General features: G+C 30.8%; 1 protein-coding gene across 1 annotated transcript in view; it reads right to left on the bottom strand.

The window, feature by feature from the left end:
• Positions 1 to 5,277: 5,277 nt before the first annotated feature.
• Positions 5,278 to 18,634, bottom strand: part of SEMA3C (semaphorin 3C) — a 198,996-nt gene continuing 185,639 nt past the window's right edge. Inside the window, exons 16-18 of the mRNA XM_003771460.4 lie at positions 13,917 to 13,984; positions 12,915 to 13,045; positions 5,278 to 9,506 (exon numbers count right to left, since the gene is read on the bottom strand). Of these exons, the coding sequence (XP_003771508.1) occupies positions 9,087 to 9,506; positions 12,915 to 13,045; positions 13,917 to 13,984 (619 nt within the window). The 3' untranslated portion in view covers positions 5,278 to 9,086. The remainder of the gene's footprint in view (positions 9,507 to 12,914; positions 13,046 to 13,916; positions 13,985 to 18,634) is intronic.

The following is an 18,634-nucleotide window of genomic DNA, read 5'->3' as shown; positions in this document are numbered from 1 at the left end:
AGAATAAACTTCACCCTGTATTATGCAAAATTTTTCCTAGGAAAAAAAGTGCAATATAGAATAAATAATTCAAAATGTCTTTGTAATAATGCTACTACTCTTCAATAGTGCTTTATGTATGGCAACATAATAGTCCTGAGAAAGGTGCTATTCAACATGTATGCACATGTGCATATATTATAGTACAGTTTTAATACCAGTTATACATATTCACATTGGTGATAATGGACATATTTAATTTGTATAAAATATGATTTTGTCATCACTTCATCACATCATTTGTCATAATTTTTTTTAATATAGGGGAACTATTAAAGAAAAAGAATTGTATTTTTTTCTTCCATAACTTGAACCATAATTGGGATGAATGATGTAATTTTTTTTTCAGAGTACTAAAATTTAGAAGACAGCAAATATGACTAATAATCCTTTATCTTGAAGGAACAAGTGAACTTAGTACTTTAGAGAAAAATATTCAAATGGTTTTGTAATCTTAAAGGTTCTTCCTCCAATTTCCCTCTCTCATGCTTAAAGGTAGCAAACCATCCAAACCCAGCCTGAGGTTCATTTTCTTTCATCAAAGGGTTAACTGCCTTGTTGCAAGCCTTCCTCACTTCCTTCTGTCAATTCAGGGGAGCACTCTACTACTATTTCTTGTTCTTAAAACATGATCAATTCATCCTTTCTTGCTATCCTTGATCTTTTTAGCTTTGCTTATTCCTTGGAGATCATGATGTTGTACCCATAACTTACTCTTTGATACTCTTTTAAAAATCTTTAGAGATCATTATAATCTGTTTTTTTTTTCTTTCATACAGTTGCCAACGTGGAATGTTGGATTTGAAAAGATGGGCTTTGCTTTCATGGATAGTTTTGGGTCATTAAAGAAATCTTGCAATTTCACAAAAGCAATACAGCCAACTCCCTTCCTGTTTATTTTTGGCTGTAGTCCATTGTCAGTCTATAATGTCCATCCCAGGTTCCATAGATTATCCATAAGAATGCATATTTTAATCTGAATATAAATATTCATCATGCACTTAGTTTTTCCTTGGTGCATGTTCATGGTGAAATTTTTTTTCAATGATTATAGATCTGGATTTGATGGGATATTGATTACAATATCATTCACAAACAAGAATGTCTAGAATATCTCAGTGTCCATGAAGAATCCCTGTTCAACCCATTCTTAAACTAGATCTTCATCATGGTGCCAGTCATTTTTAACAAGCATATCCCTCCCTATTTTGTGCCCTAATTGTGATTAGAAGGAATTTGAATATGGTATTTGTTATTACATCTTTCTGGGAGTCACAAATTATTTTCAAACTGTGTATGAAGGAAATCTTACTGTTAAAGAAGCTATAAGGTAGAACTTTATCCTACCAAATAGGATGTTTTCCCTGGTGTAATAAATAAGCACAGTAGATATTCCAATAAAAGATGAAATGATAACAATATGATCCATTATTGAGTAGCGCTTTCAAAAGTCTTCTTGCTCCCTACTGATGTTCTCAACAAAGATTATAATGTCTGGATAGTGATGATTTCCATAAAGAATATATATATATATATATATACATATATATATATACGTATATATATATATGTATATATACATACATATATATATACGTATATATATATATGTATATATACATATACACACGCATGTATATGTATATATACATATACACACTCTATTATAACAGTTTATACATAACCTTCTTATGTATTATCACCCTCATTAAATTTTGATAATAATAATAATAAAGATAAAAGACTACTTTTTCCCTTTCTTTGTAATCCCAGCATTTAGCTTTGTGGTTGGCATATAGGAGGTACATTATAAATGTTTATTGACTGACTATGAAGGCTAATTACCCATATTAAGTCTCCTAAGAGCACCACTTTTCAACCAGTTGGTCTTTTGTTGGGTCTGAATTTTGTGCCACTCCATTTAAGTGAACAAGTCATTAAAAAGTCATTTGAGGGTAATGTTTTTTTGTCATTTATCTTATATTAGTAGAATAGCTATTCACGTCTCTCTTCACATCAGTATTAGACTGCCTGAAATTCAAGATATGGTTCACTCTTTGTGTAAAGATGCTTGGAAATTAGTGCTATTATTTATTTAATTTTTTTCTTATATATAATTGGCCCATTTATCTTCCCAGTACTCTTTTTTATTTTAAAAGTTTTGTCTTTTCAAATTAACAAGCATTTAGTTTTTTCTCTTCCAACCACGATCCTAAATATAAAAAACTCAAACAAAATCCTTGTATTAAATGTGATTAAAGCAAATTCATAAGATGTATCTCATTCTTTTTATTAAAGCCATCTTCTCTAAGTCAAAAGTTCACATATATTACCATCTTATGATATTTAAAACAGGTTCAAGTGACATAATTTCTGAGTAATCATTTTATGAATAATACCAGCATTTTTATTAACAAAAGAGTGGTCATTTGATCACCTCTCTCTTAAATCAAAAGCAATAATGGTGGAGGGCTCATGGCTTATGTGTCCTTTTGGAAAAGGAGTATTTCTGAGAGTGGTAATCAACTCTGATTGGTTAACAATTAGTGAGAGATGAAATTTACAAAGGGAAGTGAGTTTGCTCCAACTAAGTACTGAAAGTGACATCATGTCACTCTTGGACAGAGACTATCCCTAAAATTAGATTGCCTCAAGCCTTGAATGATCTAAACAAAAGCATTTATATCTACCCAAGTTAGATCGGGTGTTACAGAATTGAAATTCACCTTAGAGATTCCTTGTAAGGCATGGTGAGGTCTTCAGAGACAGTCTTTAAATAAGGATAACAGAAAAAAGGAAGAAATTCTTGTTTATTAATAATCATTTTTCTACTCTTGTTGGTCATTGATTCACATTTTAAGATATTTAAAGTTGTTGGTCCTTACAATTTTGTTGTTTGGCATAAATTATTCTCTAGTTATACAAACCTAAATCTACAACATCTTAAACAGATCTGTCCAGGTTTCATAAACCTTTTCAATTTGTGGTTTATTATAGGTCAATAATATTCCATCATATTCAAATGCCATAATTACTTTCAGAGAATAGTTCCAAATTGCTTTCCAGAATGGCTGGAAATATAGTTTTATCAGTAGTGCAATAGTGGTTCTTTTTCCATAGTCCCTCCAATTATTTGTTATTTTTCTTTCTTTTTTTTTTTTGGTCATATTTTCTGGTGGATAGGTGTATGACAGAACATCAAATTTGTTTATTTTGTGTGTATCTAAGTACTATTGTTTTAGAACCTTTTATATATGTTGTTGATAATTTGGATATCTTCCTACAAAATTACATGCTCATATTCTTATGTATTTGAATTAATTTCTTATATATCTTTGGAATAATGCCTTAATCATAAACATTTATTTAAAAAAGGCTTTTTCCCCAATTAAATGTATACTTCAAATTTTAGCAGACTTGTTTTGTTTGTGGGAAAAAAACACTTTAATTTAAATCAAAATTGTACATTTTATCCTTTGTGATTCTTTCTCTTGTTTGAATGTAATTTTTTTCTTTTATCCTTACATTCTTTTCATCTAAGATATTTATTATATGACTTTTTAATTGTATAAGTAGGATAATTCATTTTAAGTCATCCAGCTACAGGTGTCCTAAACTTGAGTCAAAATGCTTTCTAGTGTTTACAGCTATTTTTATTTAATTCTGAGTCATCATACCAAAAACTAGACATTTGCATCAAATAGGCTATTAGGTTTATTTGCTTTTTTGTATTGTACATGTAATCTATTCCACTGATTGACTTCTATATTTTAACCAGTCCTAAATCATTATAACTGCTTGGTAATACAATTTGAAGTCTGGTATTAATAGACCTCTTTCCTTGATTCCTAAATTTTTCTTACTCCATATGTATTTAATTACTTTTTCTCATCTGTAAAATAATCCTTTGCTAGTTTGAATGATATGGGATTGAAAAAGTAAATTAATTTAGATAATATCTTTTTTATTTTATTGGTCCTGCTCCTTCAGAGACAGTTGAGTTCTCAACTTATTTGTCTATCTTTATTTCTATAAAGTGTTTTATAATAATATTATGCAATTCCTACATGTGTGTTGATAGATAAACTCCCAAGTCTTTTAAATATTCTCTATTGGAATTTCTCTATTTTTTCCTGTTGGGTTATTTTGCTACTGTAGAGGAATTCTGATGCTTTTTGTGGGTTTGTATTGTATCCTTTGACTTTTAAGTTACTATTTATTTTAGTGTTTTAATTGACTGTAGGGCTTTCTGAATAAATCATCTTCTATCTGCAAAAGCACTAATTTTGTTTACAGTTTATACTTATTTCCTCAATTACTTTTTTCTTATTGTTGTAGCTAGCAGTTCTGTAATTATATCAAACAGTAATATAATGTCAGATATCATTGTTTTATTCCCGATCTTATTGTAAGCATCTCTATTTTGTCTCTAGGACATATAATGCTGACTCTTGATTTTAGATAGACATTACTTACTTTATTCAGGAAAGGTTCACTTAATAGTATATGGTGATTTTTTAAAAAATGGATATTTTTTTTCAAAAACATTTTCTACATTTGTCCATCTATTTTTTTCCCCAAACTGTTGCCCTTTGATGCTTTACTTATTGATATTTTTGGAATCATTCTTGTCTTGTGGATCTTTCTCCTTATCATAAGGAGGATTTTATTTGTTGTTATTGTTGGTTTTTTTTTATTTATTTTAATTCATTATTCAAGTTTTACTCATTATTCAGAACCTTATATTAGAGTCAGTCTGTGCAAACTTTTGAAGGGAATGTTGGGACATTTAGGAGTCGTGTTTTGCTCTCTGGAATACTAATGTTGCTTTCCCTGGATATTGAGTACTGATATAACATCTTAGAGGCTGGCTTAGTTCAGGGATCTACAAATTTCCAGTAAAATGTCTTCCTGTCTTTCAAAAACTACCATTTCTGTGTCTTGTAAGTTTTATAGTAGAAAGAAAAAATCTTGGAAATAAAAGGGATATCAACTTATATCCCTATATTCTCAGTTTCCTATCCTCTCATTAAATACAAATGTACAAAATCTGATACCAATGGGATTTCATAATCTAATTGGGTATAACAGGATCCAGTAAAATTGGATGCAATTTTTTTTTAAAAACACTTAGCTATATAAGTGTAAAATGAGTAAGAAAATAACTCTATTTTACTACAATCTTTTTAAATATTTATTTTATAAAATCATAGTAAGTTTTTAATCCCACTCACTAAATTCATACTTGGACACTTTTATTATTATATAGAAACTTTTATGCTCAAAGATATTTACCAATCCAGAAACTCTGTGAGATTATCAGGCAATAAAAATCAACATAAATATTCAATTGATAATTTTAGTTGGTTTTAGTCACAGTTGCTCAGGAAGGCATCTAATAAGGCATAAAAGGAATTGTAATCTGAATGGTTTAAGACAAGACATATATGGAATAGTATTTCAACATATATATGTTGAAACATTTTCTCATTCAGTTTTATACATTGTCAAAATTAAGTATATCCAAAGTAATGAATAAAAGAAGCACAATACTTTGTAGAAATTGAACTGTTTTATACAAACATTAACAATAAAGCATGGCAGATTGTTGGACCATGACTTATATCAGGCACTTTGAAGCAGAAACTTGGACATACTGAGTCTTACACCACTTAAAAAAAAAACAAAAAAACTTATTTACCTTATCATATTCACTGAACTGCCAGAAAACAAAGGCCCAAATATTTAAAGGAGAGGAATTAATTTGTTCACCTCTTTTTCATAGCCAATAATAATAATAATAATAACAATAGGGTATTTAGGTAGGGGTCAAATTTTGACAAATATATAGATTTTATCTTTATTTCACAATAACTTTATGAGGTTAGTGCATCAATCAGTGGGGAGTATTTATGACAGAATTTGAAAGCAGAATGATTTGAAATCTAGATATTTATAATCATGACATAGACTTAGAAATAATCCCATTAGCCAGGTATTTTGAACAGGTATAAGAATAAGGAGCCACTATTTCATTAATATAAGGAATCCTCAGATAAGGAAACTCTTATGAAGGTAAATAAGTACATATCCTGGAAATTACATCTTTTTAATTTTTTTCCCACTCATGACTCCTTTTCTTCTGAGAAATTTCACATGACCATACAGGTCTAGAACAAGTTATAAAAATCAACTAATTACTGATAAAAAATCATAATTTCTTATCTCCCACATTGTTACATGATTCCTTATAAGGCCACAACTCAGTTTAAGAAGCTTTGGCCTAGAGCACTGAGAAGTTATGATTTAGATAGTTAGATTTAGATCTTAAATCCATATTTTCTTGCCTTCGAGGCTGATTTGTTATTCACTAGGCCAATCAACCAGAAAGCCCAAAATGCTTTCCCCTTTATCTAAAGGCTAGCACAGATAAAGCTAGTTGGTAGCAGAAGTTAAATTCTTAAAATTCATTCAACAAAGAATGTTATTTTAAAACCAGTTACTTTCTACAACATGAATAGAAGATTCACAACACCCTGAAGGGAAAAACTAAAAGAACGTCTGTGATTTTAACACACTTTATTTTAATCAAGCAAATAATATTTTAGGTATTCAATTAAATATTACTATGCTAGCTACATTTGTTACTTATTGAAGACATAGTTAACATTCACCGTAATAACAGTTTCATCATGCTAAGAACTATACACCCACCTGCACTTTAAAAATGTTTTTCTAGGACATTTTATCTACAGTACCAATGTTCATGAAGGACATATTATTACATCAGCAAACTGTACAAACTACACATAAAAAATAAAGGGAGCCACCAACATACAATTTACATTAAAGAAATTTTGGGGGCAAGGAGATACATAATCTTTACATTTGGCAGTTTATAAGATTTCTTTAAAAAAGTAATAAAATTATATACATTTTAATAATGTCCCAAAGAAAAGATATTAAATAGCACAAATAACATTACAAAACTAAACATCCATATTGCCTACCAGGTTATATCTATGTGATATGAGTGAAATGGGATACATTACTCTGATCATTTACCTTAAAGTAATTGTATTTTTCACTTCTGTACAGAGATCTTGAAACTTCTGTGGAAGATTTTTTGTTAAATTATTATTATCTATAGACACTGATGCACATTTCTGCTACTTTTACAAAGGAGAAAATAATAGTTTAACATTTAAAATTTTTTAACAGTCAAAATATCTATAGTTGAAGCAGCTTTGGAAACTATTTTTTTGGAACATGAAATTTGTATTCAGTCTTAAAAAAAAAAAAAAACAAATTTCACATCCTAATTACTAATATTCTGTATTCCATAAGTACCTACTATTTTTCAGGTCCAAGTGAGACCACCATATTAATATATCATAACTTATAACTATTTAAATAATAAAACATATGCTTATATCCTGATCAATGATCAGATTCATTTTGGAAATGACTGATCTTTGAAGAGGTGTAACTTGGCAGTGTTAGGTAGGATGGTCATTGGACCTTTTTTCTCTATTGACTGTCATTCATAGTAATAGGTTTAGTGTCCTAGACATTAGATGAGGTCTATGGTGAGATCATTTTTCCACTTCAAAAAATGGAAGAAAAGAGAGAGTTGGGGAGAAGTTTTTACTCAAGAGCTTTCAGTAAATGTGAATAGAGGAGAAAATTGCATTTTAGTCTTTTTCTCCCTGATTACTGTTCTTAATGGAACCATAAACATTAAGCAATTCCCTCCAAAAGCGCTTCTGACATAAATCGGGAAGCTTGAGAATTTTTTTTTTTAACATTGTACAGCTACTGAATAGCTATTTCTAAAACCAGTGTATTTAATGTACTAACTTATTACCTCAGACCTTTAGAAATAATTAGATTAATATAAATAGTACCATGGATTAAAAACTGAATTTTTTAAATGCATGAAAGTGTTAAAAATTGTTTTTTTCAAAATCAAAGATGAAGACTTTAAATTATTTTTCTACAAATGTGTTAAGTAGAAGAATTTCCTTTTTTGTTTCATTTTCCCCAAAAATACATCCTTTGGCACCTTAAATATAACCAAATTTTAAAATCAACTTTGCCTCTCAGGACAACACTAGCCAATTACAAAGAATAATATTCTAAGGAGTTGTGCAGCATTGTCCACTGTGAGAAAAATGTCTATTGTTTGGGACAAACAAACAACAACAAAACAAAAACAAAAACAAACAAACAAAAAAGCTCAAAAATCAGGCTGTTCTAATTGGGAAGAAGGATGTCAGCTTTATCTTCTTCTCTTATTTTACCTCTTTATAATTCCTTTGGACAGCTCACATAACAGAACTTTATGATGTTGAAGATGCATTTTACTTTGGTGCAAGCATGTATATCATAGGGAATAAATATTCAAAGATTTACACAAGCAATCTAAACATTCAATTTTTGGAACCTTTTGCAAATAGTGTTTCACTTAAAATACATAAATATTTTTTTCTTTATGTACTATTTATTCATGCAATTTTCAACATATCTTTTATCATCTTAAAAAAATCTGCTATATAATATATTTATCAGTTTCTTTCCTCCATGTACTTGGTGACTTTTCAGCATAAATGAAAGTTGTAAACCTGGTATTTGTTTCCATATATAAAACCATAAAAAACAGTTAGCAAATTATAATTGTACTTCAGGAAATAAAATCAAAACATTGCTTCCCTGATCTGAACTGAAAGATATTCTAGTTATACTTCTGTAGGTAGCAACATTGGTTTTGGAAGGGAAGGTAATTCATAAATTAGACTCTGGGTTAAATTAAAAATTTATATGCACCATGAGGACTGTGATAAGCCTAGTGCTAGTCAGAATTTTACAAGGAAATGCATGTTTAAGTTCATTTACAATGCATTTTTCACATAGGGGTAAAAGATTTTGTTGGGTATTCCAACAAATTCTTTGCTCAAAGTATGCTCTGAGAAAACAAAAATGAACCAACATACTGGGAGCATAAAGAAATAAAAGAAAAACAGCTGTACTAATAGGGGAAACAAAAATTATGATCCAGGTAACTGATTCCTCCTGTTTCTACTTTTTCGGCTATTGATGAGAGCCTTTAATTTGCCATAGTCCCCCCTCATCTTTTGAGATTCATCTCCTTGTGTAGAGGCACTCTGTTGTCGGGTGTCTTTGCAATACTGGTTAATCATCTGCATTTCTGAGTGGCTGAATGCCCCCACAAAGTCCTTTGGATGGAATTGCAATGCCCGGACAGAACTGGCCCAGGTCCAGGGAGACCACTTGTCAGTCACAAAGGCTATCATCTCTGAATCCAAGACCTTGAAGTTTATCTTGGCTATCGTTTGCTTGAAACTGTTTTCTGTTGCAATACAGTGATAGAGTCCTTGATCAGAATCTTGGACAGAACGAATTAGGAGTCCTTGTTCCGTGGCAATGATTCTTTCATTAAGTTTGACCTAGAAAGCAACACATTAAAGAAATTTTTCAAAGACTGAGATACAGTGCATTCAGCAGAAAGATTTTGTCTGTATTTTGTGTGTTTCATTCCTTGGTTGAATAATGCTAATCCAGGAAATTTTCATATACCAAAGAAGCAAAATTGTTATTGTCTTATCTTTTTTTCTAGTTCATTTGCCTAATGCACAAGAGTATGAGTCCTTTAAGAGAACAATTAACATGTTATAGATCAGGTATTTTGAAACTGTTGTTTGTAACATGAGAAGGGCATCTAAAAAAAGTGTGGATGAAATAAAACAACTCCAACATCACTACTGCAGAAATTATTAAAATACCTTTTTGATAAGGCACTCTTTTTTATGGTAGAAATCATGAATAGCATTGATTGTCTTTGGCACTAGAATCAGATGTACCTGAATTCAGTGTAATTTAAGCTAACATGCATTATAAAGGAAAACAGTAAACAATATAAAATATTTATTAGAGCAAAAGTTCCAAAGTCTTTAATAAAGGAACATATCACTAGATTATCTTCTATTTTCTCTCAGTGTTATAGAATAAATATTCAAAAGGTTGAGGACTCCAACAATAATAAACTATACTTTATTCACAAATATAAAAATAATTCAGTGAATAAGAAAGATTTGCTAATGTGGGAGAAATTTTGAAATTTTAATTCTAGTTATGACTAAAAATAAATAAGCTAAACAAACTGAAAATTAATTTTCTGGAAATCATTATGAGGGTGCAACATGGCATTACTTTCACTATGAAAGGCAAAATTAGAAACACTTGTTAAATTTACCCTGCATTTATCATTTATCCATCATTAACAAATTATACATAAAAGGATTATCTATTAGTCATTTATATATAGACCTATTGTTCTATCCATTGATATATCTAATCCCTGGAAGGGAATGTAGATGCATAAAGCAAGCTTCTGTGTGGATACTTTGTACCAGACCTTGAATTTCAATGTTATAGATCAGAAGTTTCCAAATATTTTTGATGATCCTGAATCTTTAATTTAAAAAAAAAAGTATATATTCCCAAGGTGCATATATTTACTGTCCTGAGCATAGAGCCCAGTCTCCTGTATTAGGTGCTTCTAGCAGTCATCAGGTAATAGGACAGAATGAGGAATGAATTTTCACAATTGTACCCATGTAATTGCTACTGTAGGTATTCAGATACTGTTTGGGTTCTAACTAACCCAAGGATCTTCAGCTGGCTCAGAAACAGAACAATGGGAGATCACATGGCAGATGTGTTATAGGCAGAGTAGGGAGGTATTAAGGGATGAGATAACTTTTGTGCCAGAATTAGTCCAATTATTGCCTATTTGCTAAAAGATGCCTTCAGTACTCTCATCCCCCAAGTAGTTGACCACACTTTCCTTGGAGTCAGTTCATTGGCCTCTGGGAGTCAAATCACAACCCCATAGGAGGCCCCAGACCTCATTTTTGAGGGAACTCAATATAGGGAACTCCCTGTGAAGAATGAATACCACTGCAAGCAGCTGTTCAACAATAGATATGAGTTACCTGGGATACTGAGAGGTTAAGTGGTTTGCAAAAAAGTCATATGGCCATTAAGAGTTAGAGGCAGAGGTTGAAGCTAGATCATCTTGACTCCTAGGATAATTCTCACACATGAAAATATAAAGGTGATTTTAGTTCTACTTTATGCATTGCTTTTTAATATTCATTTAGGAATAAATGAATGAGTTCTCATTTGGCGGCATTACGCTGGCACTTCTCCCAAATTTCCACCACAAACCAGAAAACACTTATTGAGAAAACCTTGTCATTGCAAGATCCCCTAAGCCTGGAACTCCATCTCATCATTAATTGATTCCCTTCGATTAGAGGGTGGAGTTGTACACTCTTCAACCTTCATTTGAGGCTTTCCATTTATAACCTAGTTACACCACCCTGTGGCTTCTCTACCATCTCTCTGTCTCAAGCAATTTCCTTTGCCATCTGGGCTACATCCTGGGAGTCCCTTAGATACCTTCCTTCAAGCCTATTATTCTATACTATTTTTATTTCTATCTCCACATACATAATACCAAACAATAATTGGTGGAAGATTCTTCAAATCTTATGACCCAGAGTTACTGAATTCTCAAAGATCTAGGGAGCAGGCACACATTAGTGTACAAAGTCTGGGCTAGATTAGCCACAAATTGTATGGAACTTGGAACTACGGGTAAATGTAGGAGTCTTTGGAATTTCCCATACTATGCCACAATTCCTCAAGACAAAGAGCCATTCTATGCAAAGAACAAAAAAAAAAACAAATAAATCCTTAACAACTAAGATAGTTTATGATAGACAGTTAAAGATCAAGTCATATTGAAAGCTAAACACAAACTCCAAGATAATTCACAAAATACATAAAACAAAATTAGGGAAGGTGCAGAAAGATTCTTGGATACCATGACAAATAGTGCTCTAACATTTCCCACTTGCTATGCAGATGATCAAAAGAATGGAGAACAACCTTCTCCTATTGTACTTAATGGAAGACATTTTTCTCAATTGCACCAATTCCTACTTACTTAAAATGCAGCAAAAACAACACGCTAAATCCAAAGACTCTATGAGATTTCCTCAGACATTTTTTAACAAAAGGTGAGTATATTTCACACTGTAGAAAGGATTGATTAGAATTTTTTCCTATTTTTAAAGGACAATCTGATATCAAGATTTTAGAATTCATTATTTATAATACCTTCTGCCATTTAAAAAAATCATTTTCCCCTTACATCACTGGTTTTTAAAACAGCTTTTTCAGAGCATCAGCATCAAATCAACTTTTCTTTGGTAAGAAATGAGGTTTTTTTCCCTTTCATGGGAATGAATAAAGGTAATTTTTTCCAAAAGCCAATCCTTCTAATCTGAAGCTGAAATTTGGGAGCTATGGACCATCATGGCAATGGAAGCTGAGAAGATGATAGTCGCAAAATGTTGTTGTTCTGTCTTAAATATCCATGTTTACACTAATTTATTTCTGATAAATTCAAATTTTTAAAAAATGGGCAATCCCCTTTGCCTTCTCCATCACATCAAAGTGCTCTGATAAAAAAATTTACCCTCAGGATTTGAACATATACTATTTCTTTTCCATATGCAGCCTCACATCAATACCAAACTCTGACTGCCAAAGCCCTTGTTCCAACAACTTTATGATGGAACAGGAACAGTCAGAGAGGTTATCTAATTAATCTATCAGCTTTTAGGACATCTGATTTTAAAGAACTTGGCACCTGTCATCCTGAAGATATAAAAGGATGTTCGCATGCTATACTTAACTGGTTTGAATTGAAGCACGCTGACCCAATGGGTGATTTAGAGCCCTTTCACTAGGATGACTGATTGCTACTGAACTACATCACTCACCTCTTTCCTTCTGTCTTTGTCTTTCTGTAACAGCCATTTGATAGATGCCTGTGGAGATTTGGGAGTGCACTCAAGGAAAGTGGTGTTATTTTTTACTCCATATTGAATAATCTCAGCTGCATTTCTATATGCTGTGAAGCAAAAGAATGAAGGTATTTAGAACCTCTTTTCCCTCCTGTGTGCTACATTTAAAAAGGCAACTTAATTCTTAAAATTAAAACCCATTACAGAATTCCTTTCATAAATTAGTTTCATGCATTCAAGGCCATTAACACTGATATCTTTTTTTTTTTTTTTGTCCTTATTTACAATGAGAAAATTATCCACAAATCCTGAAATTGTTATTTTGGGGCTGATTGTAACAAGGTATCATGTCAATTATTTCATTACTTTCCTTCTTTTTTTCCAAGTATCATATTGGACACAAGAGATTTGAGATGACATTTATTTTTAAACTGCAATTTTGATACGTAAACATTTAAGTAAATGATCTGCAATGCTGTGATAACAAAACAAACTATCTACTTGATTTCTATCATATTAGTAACATGACCAGCTCATTAATGCATTAGATATAAAAAAAAAAAACAGGATGCTTCAATTAAAAAAAGTTGTTTTAAAATTATATATAGAGAAAGAAAACTGGCTTGATCAGCTATTACACTAGTCCAGATTTATTCAATAAAAAATAAGCTGAATTATAACTCATTTAAAGGAATGCAGACACAAACTTTAATGAATAAAAGGTCAAATTCCATGAAGAGCAAACACTATAGGAGGAGGGATACCTGCAGTTCTGCATTAACATGTATTAATTGAATAATAATAATACACATATATTTCCCAATTAAATACATAGAATGACACTTTAAAAGATTCTTGCTAAGTCATTTGACTTATTTGCATTTTATATACTCATAAAACCACAAAAATAATAGCTGATTTCAAAGACAAGCTATGTTCTCTTTACACAAAATAAAGGGCTTTTTTCAGGTAACGTACCTTTTAGATTGAATCCTCTGCATTGAGTCATTGGATTTCCATGTCTCACATCTTGCCTACGACTCCGCCTGACGGTTTAAAGCATTTAAAGAATGATTAATATTAGCACTGCCTACGGTATTTTAATTTAATTTCAAGTGACACCATTATCATTTGGTTATATAGCACTACATGAGGTAAAAGAAAGAACAAAGTAAAGTCAGCTTATCTGATTGATTTGACAATATATCATCCATATGAAGGGAGAATATAACGTAACTTTTCTGAATTTCATTTTTCTGATCTGAGAAAAGGAACTAACAATATCTATTCTTAATTCCATCAGTAGTACGGTCATGTCAATCATCTGAGATCATGCACTTGGGAGAACTCTTGGTAAAGCATTATATAAATGTATGCATTATTATTGTATTTTTTAAAAATGGGAAACTGTAAGCTGAATGGAGCCTTAAGAGATCCCATAGAAACCACTTATTTAGTAAAAGGATCAAATCTAATCCACCCCATTAAACTGAAAATGTATCTTAGATTATTTTTATTGCTATTGTTATTATTATAGTAAATATAACAATAAAAACCCTAACATTTACATAGTACTTATTATGTGCCAGATACTAGAATTCAATTTAATAACCATTTGTCAACAACATATTATGTATAAGGAATAAGATGAAGGGAAATCTTATATTTAGATAGCCAAACCTCTATAATGTACTTGTTTAAAAAAAAAAAAAAACAGTAGTTAGCAAAGACTTTCTTATGTATTGCCTAAATGTTGTATTTCTGCTTCACAGAATACCTATTTTGCTTCTAGGTTTAATTAAAATAACATTTCTTCCTTAATCCCACCAGTATAAACTCTATGTAGACAGTATGGGTATTGAACCTATTAAGTTCAATCAGTATTATAGAGGTATAAGAGATTGAGATAACGAGGGGAAAATAATCAGTTGTCACTGATATATCATAAGATAGATTGCAAACTCTTTGAGGAATAGGATCATTTCATTTTTGGTTTTGTATATTTAGGACTTAGCATAGTATTTGGAATACAGTAGGCTCTTAATATTTATTATTTAATATTATTTAATAACTTATTTTATCAATTTTCCAAACCTATTATTTCATTCAAAATTGTAAAGTACTTATCAAATAAAAATTCTCATTCATTCTCATATATGTGAATATATATGTTTGTATGTAGATGTAGGTGTGAGAATATATGCAAACACATATACTTGCCCCCTAGCATTTCACATTTTCTGAATGATTTTTATAATAAAGAATAAACCTCTTCTATTCTGAATCTTATTGTGAAAAGGATAATTCATTATATAACACTTTCATGTAATTTCTGAATTTGGATTGTAAAGCAATGACCTTCTTGAATAAAATTACATAAATTAAATATTGAAAATTGTATTTAAATACAAAAGTAAATATTAAATAATACAACAAACTGGGGATTAACTTATAGCTCTTTTCAAAGTAATTTAATTTACATATTACTTCCAATATTTTAATATCTGTATGACTTAAGTTTATCTTGCTCTGATTAGCAAAGTGCTACGCTCAATAAATATCTTCGACTTTTAAATCAATTTACCCAACTAGATCTATTTCATTGTTTGAGAAATATCTTCAATTATTAAAATTGCAACCCATGCATACCTGCCCATTTTATGCTTTTGACCATTTCCTACCATAAGATTACCTGAAGGTCTAATAGAGTGGGCATCTTTCTTATATTTTTCTGACATTTAAATTTCTAACAGCTAAATTGGGCTGTCTTTTATCCCTTGTCCTTGTCTTGTCCTTAGAAATTTCTCTGCAAACGTCTTTAATTCTTGTTCTTTGAATGAACAAATAAATGAAAATAAAAAAGGTATTTAGACTGTTTTTAATATGTGCCAGTCACTATGCTAAGAAATTTATTATTTCTTCACATCAAACCCACCATGTACCTCTTCTTTGTTCTTTGTTTGAAATTCATTTTCCATTTTTGGAAAGTATCATGTTCCTTGTCTCACAGTCAACATAAAACACTGATAGAATATTGACACTAAAATATGGACTTTTTTGTCTGGGAGAAGTTTGTGTCATTAAATCAAAAGGACCTTTGCAATTTCCTAAAGGCAATCCAACCTACTCTTCTCTTCCTCTTACTTCTGAGCCCAATTCAATGCCCGTTTTTTTTTTTTTATCCATTTTATGCACTGCCTGATGGAAATGATATATTATTAATCATGGTTATTTCTTTTTTCAGTTTTAAAAGATTCAAATAATTTTTATGTAGCCTTAGGGGACATTTATGACATTGCTCAAGGAATCATTTTACTCTATTGAATAAGCATAATAGTATAGTGTATTCTGTGTCTTTTAGTCAAAATTCCTTCTTCTTCTCTACACATTTCAAATCACTCAGACAACTTCCTTCATTTTCTCTCCTTCACCTCCATCTTTTATGAAAGTAGGGCCCTTCTTCTTGTGAAGGGTAACCTTTCTACTTGGGAGTCTAGATTCCCCTCCCTTCCTGTGTGTTCCAGTAAATTGCCATCTTCTTTCTATCTATCTATCTATCTATCTATCTATCTATCTATTTTCTATCTTCTTTAATTTTCCACTCTTTACTCTCCATTATTTCTCTGTTGCCTACAAGATCCTATGTTGTTCCTATCCTTTAAAATTATTTTCCCGTGAGCTTACCATGCCTATGAACTATCACTTTTTACTTCTTTGCGAATATTAAGGTAAACTACTTTAGAAAGCTGTTTACACCAGATGTTCTCCTTTTACTTGATTCTAAATATTACATTTGGCTCTCAAGTTCATAATAGACTGAAACTGCTCTCTCAGCAGTTAACCTAATATCTATTCATTGTTAAATTTAAATCCTTATTTTTTTTAATCTTTGCAGTTTTTGAAACTATTGATCAACTTATTTTGAATACTTTCTTCTGTTTGACACAGTTCACTATTCCTAATTTTTGGACTGCATTTTCTGGATCTTCCTCCTGCTTATTACTATTAATTCTGAGCATCCCCCAAAACTGTCCTTTGTGCTCTTCTCTTTCTCCCTGATGTTCTCTTCAGCTCACATACCTTCAGTTTTCATTTTTATTCAGGCTGTTCCCCCATGTATCTAATTATAACCTCTTTTAAAATCTAGTCCCATGTCACAAATATCTTTTTGAACATCTTGAATTGGGAGTCATTTAGGCATTTTAATTCAACACATCCAAAGGAGAACATATTTTTTGTTTCCCCAAAACCTGTCCTTTTAAGAGCTTTCCTATGACTAGTGAAAATCACTATCCTCCTAGTCATCCAAGCTCACAACTTCAATGTTACTCTCCATTTCTTGTTCACACTGTTCATATACATTCTCTTATCAAATCTTGTCTTTTCAACCTTTACAATATCATATATATAAAGGTTAGACCTGAATTCAGAATCATGGATTTAAATATAGACTCTAATGTTTACTAACTGTGATTAGAATCTTATTGTTAGTATCAGGGGCAACTTAGTGGGGCCAATGATAGAGAGCTGAGCCTACAATCAGAAAGACTTCTCTTCTTGAATTCAAATCTGAATTCAGACATTTTACTCTTCATGAACACCTGCTCTCTTCACTCACAATACCTTGGCCCTTACTACCCCTTGATTTTCTCTTGAGCTATCTAATTGGTTTCTCTCTCAAGTTTCACTCTATTCCATCTTTCTCTAGCTGACAAAGTTGTTTTTTTTTTTTTTTCCAAAACTCAGATCTGACCACATCCCTTCACTCTTCAATAAAACCTAATATACCATATTGGCACTGGGCATTAACATAATTTTTCAACTATTATATTAGCCAGCAGTAGTCTGGATATTTTGTGTGTGTAGACCTTTTTTTTTAAGCAGGGGAAGAAAAAAAAAAAAGCACTGATTAGATACTAGAAATATAACACTATAGGTAGGATTCTACATATCCTCTATAATATAACTATATTATATGTATATAACTATATAACTATAAATATATATAAATGTACATTTATATTATATTATAATAATTATAACATATAATACATTATATATAATAATTATATATTTATATATAATTTATATAATTATATATATTTTATTTATTATATATTATATATAATTATACATAATATATAATAACTATAAAATAACTAAGGTTAAGTACAAGTATTATTATTATTTATAATAATTTTACAGATGGCAGAAACTAAGTACGATCAACTGCAATCATTATATAGTCATTTTTTGGTCTTGTTCAAATCATCATAATTCCATTTTGCTTTCTTGGAAAATGCCCTGTATTGTATCCATTTTCTTCTCTGTCTTATTTTACAAAGGAGGAAACTGAGGCAAATAGTTAAGTAACTTGCCCAAGGTCATACAGTTAGTTAATATCTAAGGTCATATTTGAACTCACAAAGAGGAGTCTTCCTGACTCTAGGACTGGCAGTCTATCCACTGAGTCATCTGGCTGACATATTATATGTATTGCCATGTCTTTTATTTTTTTTAAGAGATGATGAAATTGAGGATCAGAAAAATAAAGTGATTTTAAAAGTTAATAAACATTTTTGTAGAGATTGGAAATGTCCTTCCTGATGTGACCAATTTTTATTTGGTCTTATCTGAATTTTTGTGACCCTATTTTTGGATTTTCTTGATACTTAAGTAGTTTGTCATGTTTCTTC

Source organism: Sarcophilus harrisii, chromosome 5 (assembly GCF_902635505.1).
Source record: "Sarcophilus harrisii chromosome 5, mSarHar1.11, whole genome shotgun sequence".
NCBI classification, from domain to species: domain Eukaryota; kingdom Metazoa; phylum Chordata; class Mammalia; order Dasyuromorphia; family Dasyuridae; genus Sarcophilus; species Sarcophilus harrisii.
Note: the sequence above shows the minus strand (reverse complement) of the source record. Positions and strands in the feature narration are given on the sequence as shown.